The 10,235-nt window shown below is 51.5% G+C and overlaps 1 protein-coding gene across 3 annotated transcripts; it reads right to left on the bottom strand.

Moving 5' to 3' along the window:
- Positions 1 to 4,230: 4,230 nt before the first annotated feature.
- On the bottom strand, positions 4,231 to 10,225 carry IRF9 (interferon regulatory factor 9). 3 transcript variants are annotated; one of them, XM_077770444.1, is made up of 9 exons: positions 9,657 to 10,225; positions 8,727 to 8,907; positions 8,230 to 8,413; positions 7,845 to 7,975; positions 7,668 to 7,755; positions 7,494 to 7,565; positions 6,062 to 6,403; positions 4,813 to 4,928; positions 4,231 to 4,657 (listed from the first exon to the last, which is right to left on the bottom strand). In XM_077770444.1, exons 2-9 carry the CDS (start codon positions 8,904 to 8,906, stop codon positions 4,532 to 4,534), a joined length of 1,239 nt encoding a protein of 412 aa, XP_077626570.1. In that variant the 5' UTR covers position 8,907; positions 9,657 to 10,225; the 3' UTR covers positions 4,231 to 4,531. The 3 variants fall into 3 exon arrangements, with proteins under 3 accessions (XP_077626570.1, XP_077626571.1, XP_077626572.1); XM_077770445.1 differs by lacking the exon at positions 9,657 to 10,225 and adding an exon at positions 9,102 to 9,639; XM_077770446.1 differs by lacking the exon at positions 9,657 to 10,225 and having other exon boundaries at positions 8,771 to 8,853.
- Between the last annotated feature and the right edge of the window lie 10 nt (positions 10,226 to 10,235).

Raw genomic sequence — 10,235 nt, 5'->3', positions numbered from 1 at the left:
TAGGAGATAAGCAATAGAGTAACTTGTCCATCCATCCCTCTATTCAACAAGTATTTATGAGATGCCTAACTACACGCCACACACTCCTTTAGGCACTGGAGATAGAGCAGTGAACAAAACAAGTCCCTGTTCTAATGCATTAGGGAAGGAGAGATGACCTGCAAGGAGACAAACAGAAATATGTGAAACGGTGATCACTGTTATGAGAATAAGGCCACAGGAGACTAGAGAGTAGTGAGGGCTGCTATTTAGGTAGAGTGCTTGGGGAAGCCCTCTCTGAAGAGAGGAGGCAACATGCACCTACCTAAAGGAAGAGTATTTTAGACAAAAGAACCAGTAAGTGCAAAGGTCCTAAGGCAGAAATGTGGTGGGTTCAAGGAGCCTAGAATGGCAAGGGGTGAGGTTAGAAAGGAGGATGGAGCAGTTAAGCGTCCGACTTTCGCTTAGGTCATGATCTCGTGGTTCGTGGGTTCGAGCCCCGCATCGGGCTCTGTGCTGACTGCCGGCTCAGAGCCTGGAGCCTGTTTCGGAGTCTGTGACTCCCTCTCTCTCTGACCCTCCCCTGCTCACGCTGTCTCTCTCTCTCTCTCTCTCTCCTAGAAATAAAAAAAAAAAAAAAAAAAAAAAGAAAAGAAAGGAGGATAGGAGCCACATCACAAGGGCCTTGGAGACCCACTGTAAGGATCTGGGCTTTTACTCTGAATGAGTTAAGAACGAATGAAGGGTTTTGAGCAGAGGAATGACATGATGACATTTGCGTTAAGAGGATCTCTATTGTTTTGGGAATAGGCTAAAGGTGGACAAGAGTAGAAGGAGAAAAGATGTCGAAGGAAGCAGAAAGAGGTGTAGCTTGTTCCAAAGTGTCAGTGGTAAGGGCGTCTGGGTGGCTCAGTTAAGCATCTGACACTTAAAATTTTTTAATGTTTATTTACTTTTGAGAGAGAGAGAGAGAGCACGAGCAGGGGAAGGGCAGAGACACAGGGAGACACAGAATCCGAAGCAGGCTCCAGGCTCTGAGCTGTCATCACAGAGCCTGATGAGGGGCTCAAACTCACAAATGTGAATTATGACCTGAGCCAAAGTTGGATGCTTAACCGGCTGACCCACCCAAGTACCCCATTGTCTGACTCTTGATTTCAGCTCAGGTCATGATCCCACAGTTCTGTGAGTTCCAGCCCTAATTGGGATTCTCTCTCTCCTTCTCTGTTCCTCCCCTGTACTCTTATTCTCTCTCAAAAATAAACATTTTTTAAAAAGTGTTAGTGGTAGATGGGGCGCCCGGGTGGCTTAGTCGGTTAAGCGTCCGACTTTCGCTCGGGTCATGATCTCGCGGTTCGTGGGTTCGAGCCCCGCGTCGGGCTCTGCGCTGACTGCCAGCTCAGAGCCTGGAGCCTGTTTCAGTCTGTGACTCCCTCTCTCTCTGACCCTCCCCTGCTCACGCTGTCTCTCTCTCTCTCTCTCTCTCTCCTAGAAATAAATAAAAAGCATTAAAAAAAAAAGTGTTAGTGGTAGAAACAGAGAGAAACGGTCAGATTCTGGATAAATTCTAAAGAAACAGTGACGGGATCTGCTGACGGACTGGATGCGGGGCATGACAGAAAATGTAAGAAGATGCTATATAATCATAAACGGGATAATCCAACCAGAAGATATAACAACTGTAAATATTTATGCACCTGGCATGGAAGCACCCAAATGCAGAAAGCAGTTAATAACAAACATAAACAAAGTGATCAATAGTAATATAATAATAGTAGGGGACTTTAGCCCTCACATCAATGGACAGATCATCTAAACAGAAAATCAGTAAGAAAACAGTGGCTTTGAATGACACATTGGATCAGATGGATTTAACAGATACATTCAGAATATTCCATCCTAAAACAGCAGAATACATTCTTTTCAGGTGACACAGAACATTCTCCAGAATAGATCACATATTAGGCCACAAGACAAGTCTCAACAAATTCAAAAACATCAAAGTCATACCATGCATCTTTTCTAAAACAACACTATGAAACTAGACACCAACCACAAGGAAAAATCTGGAAAGATCACAGATACATGGACGTTAAATAACACGCTACTAAGCAATGAATGGGTTGACCAAGAGATCAAAAAGGAAATTTTAAAAAATACATGGAGACAAAAATGAAATATCTGATAAAGAGTTAGTATCCAAAATATATAAAGAGCTGATACAACTCAACAACAAAAAAATAATCCAGTTAAAAAAATAGATGACATGAATAGACATTTCTCCAGAGAAGACATCTAGGTGGCCAACGAATACGTGAAAAGATGCTCAGCATCACTCATCATCAGGAAAATGTGTATCAAAACCACAATGAGATCTCACCTCACATTTGTCAGTAATGCTAAAATCAAGAACACAAGAAACAAGGAAAGGATATAGAGGAAAAGGAACCCATTGTGCCCTGCCGGTGACAATGCAAACTCATGCAGCTACTGTGGAAAACAGTCTGGAAGTTCCTTAATAAATTAAAAATAGAACCACTATATGATCCAGTAATTCCTCTACTGGGAATTTATCCATATACGAAAGCATGAATTCAAAAGGATATATGCACCCCTATGTTTATCGTAGCATTATTTACAATAGCCAAGATACGAAAGCAGACTAGGTGCCCATCGATAGACGAATGGATAAAGAAAGCGTATACATATACGTTGTAATATTATTCATTCATAAAAAAACAATGAAATCTTGCCATTTGCAACAACACATGTGGATCTAGAGTATATGCTAAGTGAAATAAGTCAGAGAAAGGCAAATATCATTTGATTTCACTCATATGTGGAATTTTAAGACGCAAAACAAATGAACAAAGAGGAAAAAAAAAAAAAACAGATTCTTAACCATAGAGAACAGATGGTTCCCAGAGAGGCAGTGAGTGTGGGGGGTGGGGGGTTGGGTGAACTAGGTTACGGTAAAGTGCTTATCACAATGAGCACTGAGTGAGGGATAGCACTGTTGAATCACTATATTGTACCCCCGAAACTAATTTAACATTGTATGTTAACTATACTAAAAGTTAAAATTGAAAGGAAAGAAAATGGAAGTCGAGGAGGTAGCAAGTGCAAAGCAGAAAGGCCAGGAGGGATTTTAGCAAATCAAGGGCACAAAAGGGCTCGTGTACCTGTGCCCCCAGTACCTGCTTTCTTCCCTGCTAATGCAGATGCCTGTTTGGGCTCTTGGCTTCTCAGGAGGAGGATGGGCAAGACTGAAGAGAAGGTCCAAGGAGGCAGAAAGGCTCAGAAGCAGCACTGACGTTTGTCACGTGAGACAGCAAGAAGATCCTTGAGCATCTAGGCATCTAGGCTTGATCATGGAGGTGAGCCCAGGAAGGCTTATAAGAGCGACAGGACAGGACAGTCTGGTCTGGGAGGCTCCTCTTCCACCAGGCTGGTGTCATTTATAGGAACAGGGAAGCTCCATGCTGTGGCAGCTGGTTAAGTGGGGACTTACGTCTGAACTAGTCTGCTGGATGTGAATGGAGAGGTAAGATGACAAGTGGCCTGTGAAGGAAGAACTTCCAGTTTGGTGGCAAAATACAAAAGGGGAAATGGGACAGGAATGTCAGTTGCTTTAGAGCCCTCAAAGCTCAGTGAACGGATTGTTGGTGACACGGCAGCCTAGGCCCCATGGTCCTTGGTGGCGGTTAGGTAGAGTGAGGAAACCAGTTTGGAGTCCCCTTCTGCTGGGGCGACAGTGCCCTGTGATCTGGGAGAAGAGATACCAGGGCCTCGTCTGCCCTCAGCACAGGAGGTGCAGAGCGCTTTCTTCCCTCTGATGTCCCCTCCCCTCCCAGGCCCCAGCACCTCTCACCCATAGTTTGATGTCAACTTCAAGTTCTCCTGTTCATTTAGACCTTCAGCCAGAGTCCAACCCGGAGCCCGTGGTAAGGCCCGAATCAGAGGCCTCTAGCCAAGAACCGTGGAGCCCAGATTTTTCCATGTGAAGTTGGCGGCTATAGCAGCTGTAGGCTGTGTTCTTCTGGGTGGCTAACCTCAACCTCTCCCCAAACCCAGCACCCGCAGAGGCCAGACAGCTTCCTAGCCAGAAGCTGCGGGTGGAGGAGGGCAAACGGGCCTGGAGAAGTCAGCAGGAAGAAAAGCCAAGTAGCCCGCTCTGAAGTTACATCTCTATCACTTCCCTGTGACCCCTGCTACCTACCTTTTCATCCCAACAAAGCAGATACTCACTCCTCTTTTAATAAAGTTTTATTTTAAATCCCCAGGGAACATCTAAGAAGAAAATATAAAGTGCTTGGCTTTAGGCTTGGGGGAAGCGGGAAAGGTCCCCTGAGTTCACACCATTTGGACTTTCCCAATTCAGTTTCTCAGAAATGAAAGAGGGTATGTCTCAAACTTAAAACAAAAGGATAAAAATCCTCCTTCAGTGCTCTACCAGCCATGTACGTGAGCAGTTCAAGGACACAACCATCAAACAACCACCAAGAATTATCATGGAGGGAGGCAGGTCAATGGTGTAGAGAAGGAGTTTCTTTCAAAGGAAATAGGAGGAGCAGAGAGGAGAGGAGGAAGGTGGGTCTCCCAGGCTCTGCAGCAGGGCGAGGGCGGCTGCCTGCTCCTCGGGGGTCTCCAGTAAGTGTCGGGCAAAGGCCTGCTCCATCTGGGCCAGGAAAGGTGGGGGAGAGATTATCAGGAGCACAGCTGGGGCAGACAGACCCCCAGAGTTCCTCCCCGCCAACTGAAGGCCCTTCTCCTCCTGGAACCCCCCACACCCACTCACACAGGCAGGCTCGTCTTCCCTTGCCCTGAACTCACCTGTACTGTGATAAGACTCTTTGGGGTGTGGCTGGGGCCAGGGCTCTCCTCCCAGAAGTTCAGTGTCACCTGGAACTTGGGTGGGGGGCCAAGGCCCCGGAAGTACCTGACCAGGTCTGATGAAAGAGAAAGGATCAAGGGTTGGAAGAAGGAAGACAGAGGCCACAGGCAGGGAGGGAATAGAGAGGGGCCCATCATGGAGAAAGAGGGGTGGGTATGGGGCCAATTGGAGACCAAGGCCAGAGTGGGAGCTGCAGGCTCATGGCTATTGCCTCGCACCAGGAGAGATGCCAGCAACAAAGCTGCTACTCACCCACGTGCAAATAGGAAAAGGTGTCCCTTTTTCAAGTAAGACGGATTTAGTGGTAACTGATTTTTTAAATGTTTATTTATTTTTGAGAGACAGACTGTGAGCCAGGGGAGGGGCAGAGAGAGAAGGAAACACAAAATCTGAAACAGTCTCCAGGCTCTGAGCTGTCAGCACAGAGCCTAATGTGGGGTTCAAACTCACAAACCATGAGATCAGGACCTGAGCCGAAGTCGGATGCTCAACCGACTGAGCCACCCAGGGGCCCCTAGAGGTAACCGATTTTTACACAACCTGCCAAGCTCTCTGCTGGAAGAGCTTAGAGTCCTTGCGGCAGCAGCCTGGGCTGCTAACACAGAGGTGCCCCCACTTCTACTGTCTGTTCGCACCCTCCCTGCGGGGGGCACCCAGGCTTTGGGACACTCCCACTCTGCTTCCCCTATGCTCCTGGCCTCTACTCCCCAGGTGAGATTTAGAGGTGAATGGAGGCTGGAAGTGGGATCCCAGGGGCGAAAGGGAGAAGGACAGCCCGAGAAGGTGCCCAGGGTGCAGCATGGGTGGTGTGTGGAAGGTGTGCAAGCTCTCCCAAGTACGGGCCTGGCCCGCATGCAGGTGTGTATGCAGCACAGGGCCGCGAGGTGCCCTTCCCGTTACTTCAGGCTGCCATGCGGTGGCAGTCCCCGACACGTGACTCATGTGCTGAGCCGCCTCCAAGCCTCATCTCCGAGGCCTTGGCTGGGGACGCCCGGCTGCCAGACAGCTGCCAGGGCTGAGCACAGGGCCCCCCGGGATGTGCACCGCGCAAGTGCAGGGTGCCATGCACGGGCTGTGACCAAGGATCTCCTGGAAGGAACACAGGGTGGTGGCAGAGCCTACGAGGTCCCAGGGGGGTACTAAGAGGTGGGGGGGGGCAGGGGCTCAGCTTAACTGGAACAGCCTCACCTCTGCAGAAGTAGGTGGTTCTGAAGAGCTCCACGCACTCATTGCTGGGCAGCAGATGCGGGCCTGGGCCGGGTGGCGCCTGGGGCGCGTTCCAGGAGATGGGGACGGGGCAGAGGCGCTGCACGAAGAGGCCCCTGGAGTTGCTGGCTACCAGGACTCCTCTCTCGATCTGGCTCAGCAGGCGCTGGGTGGGCTCTCGTGGGTCAGGCTTGGGAAACACCACCTGCTCCATCCCGCACTGGGAGCCTGAGGGCTCAGCCACAAGGCGGCAGTCCAGGCTCTGCACCTGGGCCTCGCCCACCACGCGCCCACTGTAGATGAAGGTAAGCAGCAGCGAGTAGTCTGCGAACAGAGAACAGCCAGCTGCACCTGAGCTTCACCCCAGGGGTCCACCCAGCCAGCACCAGGCTCTGGGGAACGAGGAGGGGCTCCTGGCAAATCCCACATCCTCGTTTTGCCCATGAGAAACGTGGGAACCAGAGGGAAAACTAGCAAGGGCAGAGGTAGCAGTCTGACCTTCTGTGGTTAGAGAAGGCACCTCCTCCTCATCTGCCCGGTCACCATCCTCACCAGCCAGGGGGCATCCTGTGAGACTTTGCCATCACCCACGAGAGTAGCTAATACACAAATGCCCACTGAGGCCTCAGGGTTTAATGCCCAGGGTCTTACAGTTTATAAGAAAGCCCGGAGGGGCACCTGGTTGGCTCAGTCGGTTAAGCTTCCGACTTCGGCTCAGGTCATGATCTCACGGTTCAGGAGTTTGAGCCCCAGCTCTGGCTCTATGCTGACAGCTCAAAGCCCGGAGCCTGCTTCAGATGCTGTTTCTCCCTCTCTCTACTCCTTCTCTACTTACTCTCTCTGTCTCAAAAATAAATAAACATTAAAAAAAAAAAAAAAAGCCCGGAGACTAGGCCTCTGCTTGACCCATAGGAATGAATGTCTCAAAGTGAATTTCCAGGGAACAGAGTGTATAGGAAGTACTTTTTAAAAAGTTTATTCATTCTGGGGGTGGGGGGGCACATAGAGAGAATCCCAAGCAGGCTCCACACTCTCAGCTCAGGGCCCAATGCCAGGCTCAATACCACAAACCATGAGATCGTGACTTAAGCCAAAACCAAAGAGTGGACACTTAACCACCTGAGCCACCCACCCAGGCGCTACCTCCACCTCTGCCTTTTTTGTTGTTGTTAAAGTTTACATATTCATTTTGAGAGAGGCAGAGAGAGAGAGAGAGAGAACACAAAGAGTATTTTTGAGAAGTGAGCTATTGGAAGTCTAGAGTCTGGCCAGGTTTCCTACCGAGAAAGCAATGCCTCTGTCTGGATAAGGTGGGCCCAATTTCCTGCAAGCCCTGACATATTTGATAACGCATGCGTAGCTACAGGGAGACCACCTGCGGGGACAGAGCAGAGAGGAGTCAGACAACACATACCTGAGTTTGGAGGGGGCAGAAGCTCCAATGACACCTGATCTCCTTGGAAAGGGGCTTGACTTGTGTCTGTACCTATAAGGGAAGCAGAGGCATGACATTCAGATGGGGACTGCAGAATCCAAGGGCCAGAGGGAGTGGCTAGGGGGAACAACACAGAGGCAGGGGAGGCGGTACCTTCCTGAGGCTCAGGGCTATTGTTGCTGCTGCCGCTGCTCCCCCCAGAGTCTGAATGGCTTGCTTCCCCACTGGTCCCCACATCCTCCTGCAAACACAGTGTCTATCGTTGGCCAGCCTCTCCCCTAGGTACTGTCCTGCCCTCAGGCCCAGCACGTTCCCTCCCCCAGCTCTTACATTTTTGAGGGGGTCCTCAATCAAGGAGGGACTGAGTGTGCAGTTCTCTGTGGTACCCACATCCTCTTCCCTCTCAGAGGACACAGAACTGTAATGCCGCTTTGATGGTGACTTCTGGGGCCCTGGCTGGGCTGTGGAATAAGGTGGAGGGGGAGAAAGGTCAGAGCCTTAAGTGGGAACAGAAGGTAGGGGAGAGACAAGTGACAGCAAAACGACGTGCGGAACCACGCAGGGGAACGTGGGTGGGAGTGCCCAAGGGACAGGGCAGAACTCTGACTGAGGGGCCTGGAGGGAGACCCACCACCCTCCCAGAAACCTCCAATCTCCATCCTCCCCCTGTATACGTCTGCTGATTCTAGGAGTGGCTGGGCAAGGGGACACCCACCAGGGAGGGTCCCCGACGGCAGCAGTCGATACACCTTGTAGGGCTCAGCTCCATCCCTATGGCCATTCTCGGGAACCTCCTCAAATTCAGGACTCTTGTTGAGGGCACAGCGCAGCCGAGTCTTCCAGATAGCAGGGCCCTCCGTGTCCCCCTCCTTGTACTTCCCCTTAAATATCGCCCATGCCTGCAAAACACAGGAAGTAGAGAGACAGCACGTTACACAGCCCGGCTGACCCTCTCCTACAGCCAGCTACAGGGACCTGCAGCCTGAGCACCTGCACGGAGGCCCAGTGCCCAGGTTCACGCTCTGCTGCTGCTGTCTTGAAATCCCTAACAAGTTTTGAATTTTCATTTTGTATCAGGCTGACTCAGTTATGCAGCTGGCTCTACCCTCCCATCGCCCCTGTATCTGAAACCTAGGCAGACTCGAGCCCTTGAAGGTGAGAGCTTTAGGGTCTACTCCACCCCTCGAGGGGCTGGTTTCCAGGCCCTTTCACCTTGAAGAAAGCGGCATCCTGGTCCTCCCGGAAGTCCTGCTTGCCTGCATGCTTCCAGGGAATCCGGAACATGGTCTTGGCTGCATCGTCCCAGCACACCCCCGGGAACTGCCCGCTCTCCACCTGCTCCACCACCCAGTTCCGCAGCTTCCGGGTGCAGCGGGCCCGGCCCGACGACATCCTGAAGACAAGAGCAGCAGGCAGCGTCAGTGGAAGTGACACTTGGGAGGGAACCTCTGCTGAGATCCTGACTGCTGGGGTTGGATTCTGGCAAGGGCCCCCAGAGACCCCATCCACTTTTTGCCTATAGCCTTTTCTCACAATTCTGAGGCTGAACCGTTTCTTTCTACCATCACTAGTAACCAAAAAACATACCCTTTCTAACACCCCAAGCTGTAACAACTGGAAGGAAACCTTAGGCATTGGTCGTAGTTTTAGGACTTTTCAGGAATCTGTTGTCTGAAGGGAACTCCCTTGGTGCGGTTCCTGGGGAGAGAGGCCCTGTCTCTGCATCTGTGGGGCCGGTAACTGTTTCTGAGATGCTTCGTTTATCCCTCACCCGTCACCCCCACAACCTATCCTTTGACCCCATTCTTCCCCTCCTCTTGCTTCTGGGGTAGGTGGGGCAGGGCAGCAGCGGAAGTGGGCAGGGCCAGAAAGCAAGAAAACAAACAGGGTCGGCTGTAGCCGGGGCTGAGACTTCTTCCCTGAACGACCCACAGTAGTCGGGTCCTGTTCTTTGCCTATAGGGCTGGGGACACCGGCCCCGGGTTACTCTCTCACTCAGGCCAAATCTCCTATGCCCTGGCTCACAGGCGGTCTGTATATTTCTGTTTGGAAGAGGGGCGCTGGGACCCCCCACCCCCTCCAATCTGTCCGAGCTTTCCAGCTCTAGACCCAAGCTGACATCCGAATCTTCGCTTATCTTACCTGAGTGGCTTGCTGGACGTCCCAGGACCCAGCTGACCTCAGCTCAGCAGCCTTCTAGGCAGCTTCCTGATCTCTCCGCCCCTTTTTACAGTCCCCACCCTAAGTTTCAGTTCTCCTCCAGGAAGGGCCTATTCTCAGAAATCACGTGGTCTGAGCTGCAGGGCAACTGCCTACCGGCAGGGGGAAGCAGCATCTGAGAACCGCACTGATGGAATCCCGCTGTCGGACACAAGAGGGCCCCCTCCCCGCTCAGGCTCACTCCCCTCCTCCCTTAGATACTCTTTGATCTCTGTGACACCGCTGCTTCCTAGGAAGGCCAGTGTCCTGGACTCTGGCCTGAAGGCTGCGGCTAGCCATGTGCCACCAGTGCATCTGCGTTCCCCCATCGGGCCTGCTTGGTGTCTATTAGGTGACCTCAAATATCAAGGGAATTAGATGAAAGAATAAAGGAGGCAGGGGAGGAGAAAGCCCAGGCCAAGGGGCTGGCTGGGGAGAGGGCCTCCTTGGCCATCTATGGTGTCAATTTCTTCCTAGCCCTGAGTCCAAGAATGGTCAGTGGGTAGGCTGCAGGTGACCCTT

The sequence above is a fragment of the Crocuta crocuta genome, unplaced genomic scaffold, assembly GCF_008692635.1.
Source record: "Crocuta crocuta isolate KB4526 unplaced genomic scaffold, BGI_CrCroc_1.0 scaffold175, whole genome shotgun sequence".
NCBI classification, from domain to species: domain Eukaryota; kingdom Metazoa; phylum Chordata; class Mammalia; order Carnivora; family Hyaenidae; genus Crocuta; species Crocuta crocuta.
The sequence above is the reverse complement of the archived record's forward strand: the minus strand, read 5'-3'. Positions and strand labels throughout refer to the sequence as shown.

Bases quoted from the DNA above. Each gene is read 5' to 3' on its own strand.
- IRF9 (XM_077770444.1), bottom strand. From the start codon at position 8,906: ATGTCGTCGGGCCGGGCCCGCTGCACCCGGAAGCTGCGGAACTGGGTG. The intron at 4,929-6,061 runs GTGAGGCTGTTC...CTCTTTCATCAG, and splicing joins AACCACCTACTTCTGCAGAG to ACCTGGTCAGGTACTTCCGG. The intron at 4,658-4,812 runs GTGAGTTCAGGG...TTCCTGGCCCAG, and splicing joins AGAGTCTTATCACAGTACAG to ATGGAGCAGGCCTTTGCCCG.